The sequence below is a fragment of the Clarias gariepinus genome, chromosome 10 (assembly GCF_024256425.1).
Source record: "Clarias gariepinus isolate MV-2021 ecotype Netherlands chromosome 10, CGAR_prim_01v2, whole genome shotgun sequence".
NCBI lineage: Eukaryota > Metazoa > Chordata > Actinopteri > Siluriformes > Clariidae > Clarias > Clarias gariepinus.
Genome location: NC_071109.1, coordinates 29,811,755 through 29,827,877, shown reverse-complemented (window position 1 = coordinate 29,827,877; position 16,123 = coordinate 29,811,755). Strand labels below are relative to the sequence as shown.

Sequence of the window (16,123 nt, the reverse complement as noted above, 5' to 3'; positions counted from 1 at the left end):
GGTCAAATCTGACACACTAAAAGGACTTTTTATTTGATGTACGAGAGAAATACAGACTTGCGCTCCGCAAAAACCCGAGCCATCTCCCGTAGAGTTTAGATCCATCTATCACATCTGGTTTTAATATTGGAAGCAGGTCGCACATCTGTAAAGGAACTAAGAGAGATTCTACAGATTTTCTTTCTTTTCTTTTTTTCAGCAATCATCTGTGCAAGTTGTGTTTATTCATTTTAGGGTTAAATTTAAAAATCTCAGTTTTAAACATGTCATTTCATATAAGTTAGCATCATTCTCTTGTTTTATATTAAACATCAAACAGGGTGTTCATTTATAACAGGTTTTGTGTTCCTCGTTAGCAGAAATGTGGAGCAAGTTAAATTGGTTATTTGATTACGAGACTATAAGGACTTACCAAAACCAGTGTGGCTGTATCTAATATTTCATTCATTAGGATAACCCCATAATATAAATTTTCTATCCTATAGTATATACAATTCTGCAAACTTGCCCAAACTTTTACAGTTCAAATCCCGGGTGATGCTAAAGCCTCCCATAACCAGGGAGCTTAGAGAGAACTGATTTACCGAGCTCTCTCAGTGGGGAGCGACGGGTGGGATTCGAGCACTCCACATCAATCATGGCGACGCAAGCCAATTTGTGAGCTTAGCACTGTCTTCCAAGTGTGTTACGCAAATCCCTACAGTGAGTGAGCAAGCAGTGCAAAAAGACGCCACTGGCTGGCATCATGTGTCTCAGGGGAAAGCCTTCTTTAGTAAGGTTGGGAATTGGCTATAATTAAAAAATTGGGGACACGCTGGTGTAGTGGTTAGCACTGTTGCCTTGCACCTTAAGGGTTTGGGTTTGATCTGTGTGCATAGAGTTTGCATGTTTTCCCCCTGCTTGGTAGGTTTCCTCCGGGTACTCCGGTTTCCTCCCACAGTCCAAAGGCATTCAGATTAGCCTAATTGGCTTTTCCAAATTGCGCGTAATGTGTGTGAGTGTGTGCCCTGCAAGGGATTGGCACCCTGTCCAGAGTGTACCCTGCCTCGTGCCCTAAGTCTCCTGGGATAGGCTCCAGGCCCGCCGCAACACTGAATACAGAATGGTGAGTGATTGAGTAAAAAATTAGGGAAAATGTTTGATTGGACGAGGGACATTAGACGAGTGCCAATAATTGGCAGCAACAGCACTGGAATGTTTAACCATATGTATCACTCTGATTTTACAATCGTTAACTGCGCTAACCTTCAATCGCATCATGGGTGAAATTAGGTCTATATGGTCCGCATTTTTGGTATTCACTTTTTACCTTTCAGCGTTTTTAATGTTATGGCTGATTGGTGTATAATTAAAACCAATATTAGAACACTACAGCTTATAGATAAAAAATTTACCCTTTTTTTTTTTTGCAGCACTATGACATAATAATTCTTTTATGATAGTTTGCATTAATGCATCATATTAATCAACAACAATATGTTAGATACTTCTATTCAGTCTTGTTAGTTTGGTTTCCAAGTCACATAAAGATGAGTCTGAGTTTTGACATGCTGGAGGGCTAGCTAATGAATTTGTGATGTACATCTGTATCAGTGTTCTGGCCTACAGGCTACATTTTGCTTTTATGTGCCTGAGAGCAAATACAGTACATAGCAACCACTGACCAACCTTTGTAAAACTAGAACACATGTGGTGCGGGTGCTTAGAAGGGTCTCACTTTTTCATGCTATCATGTCGAGTATTTCTTCAAGTTCAAGGCGACCAGCCATGAACTGATGAAGCTCCTAACAAACGTCTGACTGATTCTACCAAACAAAGTCACCTTGACTTATATTGGACTTTACACAAATAAAAAAAAACACAGGCCAGAAGACCTTGAGAAGATGAAGGTATTACATTGCAGTCAGAATAAAACCACAGAGAAGAGAATGTCTGTTTCCAGGAGCAGCCTTATACATTTCCATCTCAAATCCAATATAGTATGGGGAAGAAAAAAAAAAAAATCACAAATATTCCCAGTATAATCACCGCAGGCCATTTCCACACACATGTTCACCTTATGTTGTGCAGGTCATATACTAAATTAGGGGTCGCAGATGCTTCCTGTTTGTCTCATGTTTAACATTCAGTTTCTGCTTCAAGGTGACTCAGTGTGATACAGTATCATACCAGACTGAATATAAGGAACACATTCAACATAAATTCCCTCCCAAATATATGGCAAAGCTTTGGAAGCCGTTTTAAAATCATTAGTAATACTTATACATTGCCATGCAAAAATATTAATACCCCTTAAACTTCTTTACTACCTTATCACTGGTGTGTTCCTTGGACTTCATGATGCTGTTTGTTCACTAATGTTCTCTAACAAACCTCTGAGGGCTTCACAGAACAGCTGTATTTATACTGAGATTAAATTACACACAGGTGGACTCTATATACTAATAAGGTGACTTCTGAAGGCAGTTGGCAACATCCAGGGTCTGGGTTCGATTTCCAGCCAGGCTCGATTCCCGTCTCTGTGTGCATGGAGTCTCCCTGTGCTTGGTGGGTTTCCTCCCACAGTTCAAAGACATGTAGGTTAGGCTAATTGGCGTTCCCAAATAGCCCGTTGTGTGTACAGTATATTTGTGTGTGCCCTGCGATAGTTTGGCACCCTGTCCAGGGTGTACCTTGCCTGGTGCCCTAAGGCTCCAGGCCTCCCACGACTCTGAATACAGGATAAAACGGTATAGACGATGAGTGAGTGAAAACGAGTGTAATGTCCCAGACGGCATGGTGGCCACTGTTGTTGCCTTCCACCTCCCAGGTCCAGGTTCGATTCCCGCCTCAGGGTCTGCGTGCATTAAGTTTGCATATTCTTCCCATGATTGGTGGGTTTCCTCCTGGTACTCCAGTGTCCTCCCACAGTCCAAAGAAATACAGATTAGGCTGGTTGGTGTTTCCAAATTGCCCATAGTGTGTGAATGAACTTCAGTGTGTATGCCCTGAGCCCCCTGCGACCCTGTATACAGGGTAAAGCAGTATAGACCATGAATAAGTGAGTGAAATATCCCATTTCAATCCAGCCGGAGTCCGGACCTGAACCCAACAGAGCATCTCTACAGGGACCTGGAAATGGCTGTGCACCAATGCTGAATGTCCAACCTGGTTAAGCTTGAGGGATTCTGCCAAAGAAAGGTGTGCCAAGCTTGAAGCATCATTCAAAAGCACACTTGAGGCTGACATTGTGCCAAAGGCTGAGCTCTAAGTCATGGGTCTGAATACTTATGTAAATTTGAAAAAAAACTATATATACCTATAACTATATAAACCTGTTTTTACTTAATCATTGTGGAGTATTGTGTGTAACCGTACAATGAACATAAAAGTATATAAATTATAATTAAAGTAAAACCTTTTTTTGAAGCAAATTTTTTAAAATTAAATTCTGGACTAACACAAAACCAAAAAGATGCCATCTGGGGCTGATCGAGGCACAGTATCTGGGGTAACAGATTGGCCGCTGGTTCCTAAAGCCCCCAGGAATAAAAGGTTGAGGCAGTGCGCACCTCCCCTTGACCCTCCACCAAAACTCAGGTACGTGCTTTTCTGGCGCCAGTGAATTATTATCGACATTTTGTCCCTAACTTCTCCTTTGTCTCAGCCCAACATACAGATTTACTAAAGAAAGACCAACCAGTAAAAAAAGTGCAGTTGGCCGCAGAATCAGAACGTGTGTTTCAGCAGCTGAAATCCCAATTCGCCTGTTTCCCCATCCTCTGAAACCCAAAGCATCCCATCTTGTACATGTGTAGGAAACTCATATCAGCGGAACAGTGCTACGCGACAGTAGAGCGTGAAGCCATTGCCATTAAATGGGCCATGGAGGAGCCGCGATACTATCTAGCGGGACAGCATTTCACTCTGGTTACTAAAGTGGATGGCAACAGCAAAAGACATGGATTTTCATATACTAGTCATCATTATGATCTATAAATCACTTACTTATACAGTATGAGGGGCATTCAGATTAAACCGTCTTGTGAATGAAGGCGTGAAATCGATTGACATTTACAGAAGACGGTGATGAGACTCTTAGCCGGAGTACAACATTTAAACTGTGCAAACATTTTAAAGAAGTCTGTACTTTTATGAATGGGCCATTAAAGGAGTTCCTGGGAGGCCATCGTTTTAAACGTGTGCAATCTTCATCCTGCATCCTTTCCCCATTGGGTCACTACTACTCCAGATCTACTTCTATTTCACGGATTTCATTTCCGTGGCTATCTTTGTGCATGAATTAACACCATCTTTTTTTTTTTTTGGCTCTCACAATGAAATACTTGCACGCAGTTCGCTCCAAACGAATGCAAGAAAAAAACAAAGGCGGCATAAAAAACAAAACAATTTCACAAACACATCACTAGGAACATTCTGGGCACGCAACGTCAAATCTATCACAGTGTCCAAACAGCAGCAATGTTAAAAAAAAAAAAAATGCATCTCTCTCTCCACTACTGTAAAATGCATCCGTTACTGACAGCTTGACTCTGGAGGAGTCTTGGCCGTCTCCCAAAAGTAATTGGACCTATATTTAATGGCCGCGCGGCGCTGCCAGGCACGTTTCATGGCCTTTCAACTGGCCCGACGCCCAGGACCGCGCCAAGTCGGAGTGAAGGAAGTCTTAGCGCAGCAGATGTTTCTGAGTGCCACAGCAGATGTTTTGGAGGGATCCAGAATAAAACCGTACACAGGAACAGGCTGGGAGGGAGACAGGAGAGACATATCGAGACAGGAAATATTTCCTATTCAGAATGGAAGAGAAATGTGACAGCGACCTGGCTGAGGCTGAGCAGGGATGTGGCTGCTCATTATATTCAGTACAGAGGAAGGAAAAAGAAACGAGACGAGAAAGGTGTGTAGGCTGTGTTGCGCGTGGGGGGAGGGGGGGTAATAAGGACAAGGCGGTTCTGATGTAAACCATCCATGATGGAGGATTTTTATTGTCTGGACACATCAGTGTGCACTCATAACCTCCTTCTAAGTGATAAGCTGTAATCAGGATCACCAACGCTCTTCGGCTTCCTATTGAGGTTTCAGCGAGAGTGTGTGTGTGTGTGTGTGTGTGTGTGTGAGATATCTCATTATGGTCTGACTCACCTGGCGTATTTGCGAATCGGTCAAAAGTGTGAGTGTGTGAAACCAAGAGAAACGCAAGGGAGAAGTGTGTATTTATCCCAACAGACACGCGCACACACACACACACACACACACACACACACACATACACAATGTGGAAGTGCATGTCTTATATACAGTAGGTGGGCGGTGTGAAAATGTATACACGCATACATAACAAGATTGAAATTCCTCATAATCCAGGGGAACAGAATTCTGTTGGCAGAAACGTCTTTCCGTCAGGTTTAATCTCACAGCTTGCTATGTGACAGCTATTTGAATGAATATGAGCAGAAACGATGGGAAGGGACTGTACTTAGAAGCTGGAAAAGCCTAAAACAGAAGGTTCTGCAAGTGCATCATTACAGATAACAGCCTATTTCTGATCTGTCAGATAAAAAAAAAAAAAAAAAACAGACACTGAACTGAAATATACTTTAGATATTTATATCATAACAATTATGACTAAACGGAAGGTGTTAATTGATTACTTTTTTGTTTGTTATTATAACAGGAGCTGTGAGCTCTTGACGTTCATGATGGATGCTCATGTACAGGAGGTCGAACACATTTTATTATCGCGAGTAAAGAGACATTTGCGAAAGACGTCCTCACTGTCAGTGCTTTGTAGACATTAGAGCTGTGCAACTTGATCGATCGTGCAATTTAATGGCTCGCTTGTTGGTCTGCGATTTTCAAAATGATTCAGGTACGGCGTTCAAATCAAACCGGGACTTTTGATTCCCCTGCTACACTAATGCACTTATCCCAGTGTTTCACTACTGCTTGGATACCATCAAGGTTTTAAAGAGCCAGGACTCGTCTGAAACGCTGAGTTAAAGTAAAGGAGTTCCTGGGAGGCCGGGCGTTCCGCTCGCTTTGGGCTCCGAGCCACCTTACCTGGGATCATCATTCACAGACGTACAGCCTACTGTAAAACATTTCAACCGTTCAAACCGTCTCAGACTCACTTTTATGCACCAGAAAGTCCAGGTTTGACTCGAACGCCCTTCATATAAGTAAAGAAAACTGAAGAATTGCGAAACTGCTCCATTTTCCGCTTTTCGCGTCATGATTGGTTACAAGAATTCACTTTCGTCTCTTATTGGTTAAGTTTTTTGTGACTCCTTTAAGAAGCTACAACACATTTAAACCTGGAAGACACATTTGTCTCTTGGTGATTGTGCACATTCAAGTATCAGCATTACTAATTGCAGGAAAGGTTGTTCCCAGATTTTCTTTTATACACTCTCGACTGTGTTTGTTTTTCCCAAATGAGCACATAATTAGTTAAATCGTGCATTTACTTTAATTAGTTCTGCACATTTAAAGCACCCATTTGGGGGTCGCTTCTGTTTTATTACACATATTGACATACAATGTCCTAATTTAACACTCATGTATTTCCCTTAACCTGTAAGCATCCATCAGCCCATACCGAGGGCTACACGTACACACGTTGATGCGAAATGCCCTCCCAGTGCACATGAAACTGGAGTTCACTTCATTAAATGCACTCTGCATGAAGCACAAATTGCACTTTAAAAGCCGCGGTGAAGGGGCAGAAATGGTCAACCACAGAGCTGTCAAACGCTCAGGACTACAGACGAGCCGCTTGAGAAAAGGAAGAGGAAGTCCAGCACGAAAAATACCAAATAAAGATATATAATGTGTTTATAAATGCATACAGCCGGGAGGTGGACTGACCCCGCGCCCGGAGTGCCGCATGACGGAGAACCAGAAATCCATTTACTACATGACTGGTGAGTGAGAGCAGAGACCATGTGGTTAACTCTGCCTTTGTTGAGCGTGTTTATACGCAGAGCTTTGAGGTTCTCGACATGGTGGAGGTTTTTAATAAGTACTGAGTTTAACAGCTGAGGGGATTTGAGGACAAGGCCCTGGTCTCCGTCACCAAACAGGGCCCGAAGCTGTCTGAGAATGAGGAGGAGATGGACGAGGACAAGGCCAAGTTTTAGAGCCTTTAAGAAGATAAGAAAGTATAAAATGTACTTTTGGTCAATCTAAGTTTTCTTTCCGCACATCATATGAGCTTAAGGAACGTCTAACTGATTTAAAAGCTTTAAAGTTCAGAAATGAAATATATATATACAGTATTGTGCACAAGTCTTCATCTGAAAACAAATGAAATGATGAGTAAACAACTGTTTACTGCAACAGGCTGCAATAAAATAATTGGCAAAATGCCTAAAGGCACAATTATTTCAAATCCGGTCATTTATGGCCAAACCTCAGCAGCAACCTCATTTCCCCTCTCATCTGTTCCAAGCATTCAGCATCACCATTAAAAATACAAGGAAGTCTGGGCTCTTTGGAAGCAAAATATAAATAAAGAAATAAACTCTTGCACAAAACTCTACATATAAATAATCGGAAATCGAAAACTGGAAACATAGACATGCCAACTCGCATGTTTATTTATATAGCAAGTTTATGTGATAGCTAACATAAAATTAATGTTGGGATTAATGTTGTTTTCTGATTTTTTTATTTTATTTTTAACCAACCTTCCCAAGAACGAGAGATAAAAATGACACCTTAAAAATGTTACAGTTACAAATTCAACATGAGTGCAAATTTACAGTACATATCTGTGAAAACATATCTAGGCTAAAATACTGTAATATCTCATACAGTAAACAAAATATAGAATACTGGATTCTAATTATGTTTTTGAAAAAAAAAGAATTCTATAAAGAAAGATACAAGAACTGAATGTTAAAAGTAACCAGGGCTGGTTAGCAGAAATGGGGAGAAAAAAATGATACATACAGTTATGTATTGTACACCGGCTCCGAAATCATGTTTAGTAAATAACATTTTTAAAATTTTTATATGATTTGGGTTTGCAACATGTTACAGTTCTTCTATAATCCTACAGAAGGTGCACTCTAAACAATTCACACACTGGCAAGCAGCGTGTGCTAGGAGCAAATAATTTGCTACTGTACGTTTCTTTGGAATTGTTACAAAATCTCTGAAAATATTTAATACTGAATCTGGACATTTATATAACTGAGATACTTGCATAATTGCAATACAAATCGAATCGACACTTAGGTACTATTATAATATCGTATCGGGAGGTCCCAGGTGATTCCCAGGCCTACTGTTTAGTGGTGCTGAGATTTGAACACGCAACCTTATGATTTGTGTCATCAAAACTAGCTCATATTGTTGCAAAAAAGAATGCACGGAATGCAGTGCAAGAAAAAATGACTTTAGTTGAGTCACAATCTGGAGGTTGTGTGTTCAAATCCCAGCATCACGAAACTGCCATGTTCGTGTCCTTAAACAAAAACCCATAAACATCAACACAGTTATTTTCTGCATCTGTTTTATCATGTCTTGTTGTAGATTTTATATCTGTTTTAGAGTTGTGAGCCAGAAAAGGCTCGTTTACATGATAAATCCTGAGATTGATATTGATGATATTTTCCTGTTAATTAAATTAATTAAATAGAATGCAAAAAAAGGTATTGGCATGGGTTTTATGTCAGATGCCCTTCATGCCGCAACCCACCCATTTCTCTAAGTTTGGTGACACTGAGGATGCCCTGCATTTCCAGTAGCCGGTATTATGTGCGGATAGAGTTAAGGTCCTTCCCCAAGGGCCCACCAGTGGCAACCTGATCGTGGCGGTGCTTACACCAGCGCAGAGTCTAAACCACATGATCCACCGCTGGCATATGCTTTAAACATTAAACAAGCCATAACCAATCCAACTGCCTGCAACAGCAGTTTAGCACACAATTTTTTTTTTGACACATTTATACACATTAGTTAAAAGCAACAACATTCTGTAGGAAACCCTTCACCTGGAAACACTGCCTATACTGTTCAGCAACACACATGGTGCTAATTTACATCTTCAAACTAAATTGCATGCCACTTACTGCTTGAAAATTTAATATACATTAAGGAAGATGTAATCAACTGCACTTTGCATTTTTTCCTATTTTCTGTGACCTCTAAAATTCTTGCACAGCACTTTCGTGATAAGTATGCAAACAAACAGGAGCATCAGCTCAGAGGTCTAGTCAGTTTGTAACTCACACTCTGCAGATTTGCATCTGTTGACTTGATTACAGTTGAAAGCTCCGAAACGCACAAAACCGATCACTTACTTGAGTATGACGCAGCCGCTGCCTAAAGGTGGCGCTGTCCAGAACACCTGGATCCGTGTGCGTCTCCGGGGAACACTCTCTGTGACGGCAGGTGGGCAGTTGGTCATGAACTGGGAGTCTTCTTTATCAATAATCTGTGTGGAAGAGAAACATACTGCACCATAACGCCGCCTTAATGACAGATAAGCTTCCTTGCCGGATTATTACTAACATCAACACTAAGACTGATTTGTTAAGCATTAGTCAGGTATTAACTACGCTTGTGATGTCTCCATTGGCCTCCATTTAAATGCTATTATAATCCAGAAATAAAATGTTAATAGTAGAAATGAGGGAAGAAATATATTTAGTTACATATCATGATTTTTTTGGTGTCTTTCTGCTTTAAATAATAATATAACGACATAAAGAAGTCATCTTATAGTCTATACCACTTTATTTTTTCATGCAGGGTCACATGGGGGGTGAGGGGTATTAGGGGTAGGAGACTTAGGACATGAGGTGTGGTGCCAATCCATCTCAGGGCACACACATTCCCACTCATTCACACCAAATGGGCACCAATTACACCAATTAGCCTACTCTGCACGTCTTCGGACTGTGGGAGGAAACCGGAGTACCCAGGGGAAACCCACCAACCACGGGGAGAACAACAAACTTCATGCACACAGACCCGAGGTGGGAATCAAACCCAGTGTTAAAATTGATTGTTTACGTAGCGACCTCATTTCCCCTCTTGTCTGTTCCAACCCCTCAGTCTCCAGCATCAGCAGTATACTTATCACCAGCCTGACCATTGGTCATCATATCATCTGCACCTGTTCCTCGGTATGAGAAAATGCTTAGGTACAGGGACTGGATTAAAAATAAGAGACAAAAAAGTTTTTCAGGAAGCCTGGAGAACGATTCCTCAAAACCACATTAAAAATACAAGAAAGTCTGGCTTTTTGGAAGCAAAATGTGAAGAAGTGGAAGGCAGTCTGGCTATGACAATGGTGTGTGGAGCCAGGGCCTGGGTCATGTCCAGACCTAAAGCCAGCAGAACTTTATAATAAATACTGATTGCTGTAAGGCAAATTTAACTGCATTAAATAACAAATTATTTCAAAAGTGCATTGAATGTCTCAATACTTCTGGCGATCACCGTACGCTCGGCGCTCGGAACGTACACTGTAATCACAGATAAACTACAATTCCTATTCACACCCTCTCCTACTGGCATGTTTAAACATTCCCCAAAGTCAGCTAGACACTACAGTACAAACTTTTAAAAAATTTGGCAGTCAAGATGAACTGCTTTTTTTGTACCAAAGCAATAATTCTGCCATTATTCTGTTCAATAAAAAAAAAAAAGCATTAGATCAGTTCAGGTCCTTAGAAACAGAATCATCTTAACGTCTCCAATATCTAAAGCAGAAGTCATGAGCACGGTAATGTCATCCTCAGGTAATCCCTTAAAACAACCCAGACGTGAAGGGCTTCATTTACACAAAGGCGAATTAGCTTTTTGTTTTCCGTCTATCTGCTCGTTAGATATAACAGGGTGATTTGGGTTGTGATTTGCACCACATTGAGAACCACCACAGTCATTTCTGCACATTATCACGCCGCTGTTAACACGGCCAAAAGCCCGGAATTTAATCAGGTACAGCAAACAAAAGCTAATCTGAGAATTCCGCTTTGTTGCAGTAATGCGGCTAAACTGTGTGTAATTACTAAGTGTTAAAATGTTAATAACTTTGAAAGAGGAATTGCTTTGGAAAGTCAGTGAAATGTTGCAGTGAGACTGAATGAAAAATCACTTTCAAATTCTGCCGTTTTTCCTGCAGCGCTGGCTGTAATACAAATCATCAGTTTATATTAATGTGCTAATTTAGATACTTTATGCTATAGAACCAGTTTAAAAACACAGATATAATGGTGGACCTGGATGGTGACTGAGCTACGTAATCCAAGTCTGATTAAAAAACTATGAAAAAAATTTGCTATTTAAGAAAAGTTTGCCTTAAGAAGATGTTTATTAAAGTGTTATGGAAGGAGTCTCCAGTGTCAGCACTGTGTAGCAGACAGGAGGTTTTCCACCATTTTTTTTTTTTTTGACAACAAAGAGATCAATTATTTTGTACGTACAGTAAGTTTTAGACACCCAGTTAAGGTTTATTTTTTTACAGTAGTACAAAAAAAGTTCTGATTTCCAAACATTAGTATCCCAGCAAAGAAAAAAAAAAGAAAACAAGAAAGCAGCATATTATGTAAAAGACCACTTTTCAGACAAAAAGCATAAATAAATAAAATAAAAAGAAAGCTTCTGGGTTTTGCTGCATAAACAACCAACTGATCCACACTTGGCACAGGTTGTATGCCGGATGCCCTTACTGACACAAACTTCCTTTTTTTATCCAAGTTTGGGACCGGCACTGCCTCCGGTGGCCGAGATTTGGGCGTTGGCGAGGTATTGAACCTGGGCCTTTCACGTGGTAGGTGAGAAAACTACCAATGAGCCACCAATGCCCTGTGGCTTAATAAAAACTAAGCAGCTCATTTCCTTATAAGACTGCACAACTCGTACCTGAGACTATATATATATTTATAAGAAATATATTTAAGGGTCATCACTCCATTTATTGATTTTCTTTCATTAATTATTATTTACTGCTTTTTATAGTATCCTTTTAATGTAGAAACAAGACTTTTGCACAGTACTGGATATAAAACTTTAAGTAAATTAGGTATGACAAGATGAAGCGACCAATCCGGACTATTGGATGAACCAGTCCTTTGGATTCACTCAGTGTTTTCCCGCTCCACTCTCGCATCTTTAGTTCCTGGTAGCTTCCCAGCAGGAATCCTGATGCTGAATGGCGGTTGTAAAACAGCTGTAACGACTCTGCGATGACGTCCGTTGTTCTTAGGACAGTGTTGTTTTTGAAAGTTGGAATGACTTTGATAGAATGACGTTGAGATAACGTTGAATGAACGCACCATTGCAAACACAACCTCAAAACAACAATTGTTATTTGAACCTTTTAATTGGAGCATTGATTATGATTACTATCCATTTGCAACATCATTACAACATGCCAATGTTCGATCAGATCCATGATCCATGTTCCCGTACGTTTCTAACAGGGTTTAGAATTCTGATTGGAGCGTATATATCTCATGTCACTCATCACTTAGCGTTGTAATGTTACTTTTCTGTTTCTATTTCCTTTTTGACATATTACGTTGAGCTGCATCTTAGCTCTCAAATCATTATAGGTCCCATCACATTGACCTGGTTTCGAGTCGCACTTAAACCCTACGTTTGGGCATTAATATTGTTTTGAAGTCGTTTTTGCAACATTGTGTTATCCCATTATCATGTAGCCAGTGTTGTTCCGACCTCATTTCAAAAACAACCTTCCGTAACATTGCCAAATTAACGTGACCACAATGTTCTGGCCAACCAAAATTTCCTACTTTGGTCCTACGGGCCATAAACTGATCCTATTTTCTCATATACAAGCTCTTATAAAACATATTTAGAGGCATCACTAAGGCAATAAAGCTTTAAAGATGAGTGATGTTACTGAAGAGTGATTGCCGTACAGTTATGTTTGAGCTGATAGTATGTAATAAAAAATACGTCTGGTAAAACGAGCTTTTCCTGCTTATTTTCCTTTTCCTTTAGACTTATGCCAATAGAACATTTTAAAGACAAATTGTGTGTTGTGGAGTGTCCCTGGTTCTCATCAGACGGTACACATCGACGAGAGACAACAGTAGCGAGATGTGAACCTGAATCTTAGTGCTTGCTAGGGTGAGCGCAGGGTTACCGTTAACTATGACCTGCTTTACATCACATACACGAAAGAGCCTTAGACTTTCCCCTTAGCTGCTCTAAGAGAGGAAGTGCAGCCATGTTTAGTTTTCCCATGAGCCTCAGTCATGGCTGCTGCTTATGCACTCCAGACACAAGGAGCAAAAAGCAGCTGTTGACCTCTGTGCTCTCTGAATGCCCACCATATGTTCTGACCTCACAATAACCTCCCTGCTTCCCACAGACTGAGGAAAGAGACAAATTAAGATCTTCAGACTGCATTTGTTCAGGCTTAGAAGCCTAAATATACCATTTGGTTACACAACACATCTTTTAACGTGTTGAACAGTGACTTGAGTCTTTGGGTTACGGAATCACTTGTGTATGAAAGCCTCCTGAAATAGTTCCTGTTTTGGCTTTGAAGGAGAAGAAGTCTTTATCTGTCACATGCACGTTACAGTATAGTGAAATTGTTTCTTCACATTTCCCAGGAAACTCAGGGTAAGAGTGCGGGGTCAACTACAATACAACGCCCTTAGAGGTGACAGGTTTAAGGGCGTTAAGGGTTAAGGACGTTGCTCAACAACTCAACAATGGCAACTTGGAGGAGCTGGGGCTTGAACCACCAACCTTCTGATCAGTAACCTGATGCCTTAACCACTGAAGGACAAAAGCCTTCATAAACAACTCAGTGACTTTTCTAAAACTCAAGAACTTACTCTAGTCCCTAGAACTTATAACAGTTTTCAAGAACTTTAGGGCTTTTTAATCAAATCAGTGGCCGTAATGAAAACGAAAGAAACTCTTTAGAAACTCCAGACATTTTTAAGTAACTGGATTTGTTCTACAGCTTAAGAACTCTCTGGTCCCCACTTTTTTTTCTAATAAATTCAGAAGTTCTTCTCTTTTCAATAAGACTTTGGCATTTAAACACCTTTTTATGGAATCTATAAACGTTATGTGCACCTCAGAAACTTTGCCCTTTGTCCAGAAACTCTGAAATGTTTTAAGCAAATCTGTTGCTTTTCTGAGAACTCAAGAACTTTCCCTAAACCTCATTAACAATTTAGCACCTCAGGAACCTTTTCAGAACGAAAAAATTCTTTAGGCATCTCTGTGTCCTTTTTACTTCTAAAATTTGACATTAGAAACCTTGTTTTTCAGATTCGTTCAGATTTGTGTTCAGTTGTATTAAAGTCTAGGCAGCGAAAAAAAAGACCAAACATATGATTTACATAATTTTACCCTCATTCAATGAGCTGTTGTGGCCTGTTGGTGTGGGCGGAGTCATTCTGGAAGAGACCACCTTCTTTAGGATAGAACTGTCCAGGTTTTGAAGTGAAGCCAGTAAAAAAAAAGTCATGGACACCTTCTTACTTTAACATAACAGTTTTTTTTATTTTTTATCAGTGATCTACGCCAGAGCTTTTTAATCTTGAATTTCCAGTTATAATTTTACCATGTAAACATAATAAAACTCATATGACCTCAAACAAACTATAAAAATTACTAAAAAACATATGAGCAATACTAAGTACCCCATGATTTAATGGCCTGTTTGTTGTTTGTTTAGTCGTTAAGTTGTGTCCAGCTATTCGCGACCTCATAGACCACGGCACGCCAGGCCTTCCTAGACGCTGTCCATGGGGTTCTCTTGGCAAGGATACTGGGTAGGCTGGCAATTTGGAAACGCTAATCTGCATGGCTTTGGACTGTGGAAGGAAACCAGAGAACCCGGAGGAAACCCACCAAGCACAGGGAACATGCTAACTCCATGCATGTCAGTTGCCAATTTAAAATATCCCAACATCTATTTTCCTTTATTTTAATATTTTATATTAAAGCTGTTTTCTGTTGGAGAAGTTCATCTAAAAAAACTGCTGTACATCTACAAGACATTTTTATTTCCTTTGATTTCTGGAGGCATTTGGTTCCAGAAACAAACTTTTGTGGAAGAAAGATTAATTTCTTCATCATCTATATCACTTATACTGTATTGCGTCGCGGAGCCTTGGAAACTTAGGGCACTTGGCAGGGTACTCTGTGGACAGGGTGCCAATCCATTGCAGGGCACACATACACGCACACTACAAGCAATTTGCAAATGACAATTAGCCTAACCTACATGTCCTTTGGATTGTTTAGATGGAGAACATGCAAACTCCACGCACACATACTGTACCCAGAGGCGGGAATTGAACCCGGATCCTGGCTGTGCGAAGTCATCGTGCCACCTGGAGAAAAGACGCTCATTTAATTTTTTAGCTTGAAGTCCACTGTTTTATTCCTTTGCTATCCATACTTTCTTTCTTGTTAATTAAAAGCAAATCCAATGAAAATACTGGATATTTGCTCAGATCAGAGTCAAGTTAACGCTGAGCCGAGATGTGCTTTAAGGTCCAAAACAAAAAAAAGGTTCTTGGTTCCTGGATTTTCTAAAAAGAAACGTTAAAAAACACACATTTTGGTAAATGCTTTTACAAGCAAATCTAATAACAGCTTCCCAGTTCGAATATTTCTATCCGATTAACGTGATTGACTTCTGTAAAAAAAAAAAAAAAAATTATAAAAAAGGAAAAAGAAAAAAGTTTCTAGGTTCCTGAAAAGGTTTGAGGAAGACCTTTTTTTGCGCGCAACTCTTATTAGAAAATCCAATAAAAGTGATGAGCCAACTTTTGATATTTATAGGCTTTAACAAATGAAAGCATGTTATCATTATGGGAAAGTGGGATATTTAGTTCTGCATATTTCAGACACTCCCTGAGCACTGCTTCACAGCCCCTCTCTCCCCTCCTCATGTGTCTAAAGCATCCACTGCAATACTATCCTGCTTTTTTTTTTCATTTTATTTTATTTTATTTTATCCTGCTGCAGGATTTGTCACTCTGCTTTAGAGTGGCAGAGCTGTGATCCGTTTCCTGGAAAGAAGAATAAAAAATAAATAAATAAAAAAAAGCAAGCAGGACTCTAAGTAGCTGTCATAACAGCACTCGCAGGGGAACAGGAGGAGGGA

The 16,123-nt window shown here is 40.1% G+C and overlaps 1 protein-coding gene across 1 annotated transcript in view; it reads right to left on the bottom strand.

Moving 5' to 3' along the window:
* spon1b (spondin 1b) overlaps nucleotides 1-16,123 on the bottom strand; it is a 128,311-nt gene that overhangs the window by 103,368 nt on the left and 8,820 nt on the right. Inside the window, exon 3 of the mRNA XM_053505694.1 lies at nucleotides 9,309-9,442. Within this exon, the coding sequence (XP_053361669.1) occupies nucleotides 9,309-9,442 (134 nt within the window). The remainder of the gene's footprint in view (nucleotides 1-9,308; nucleotides 9,443-16,123) is intronic.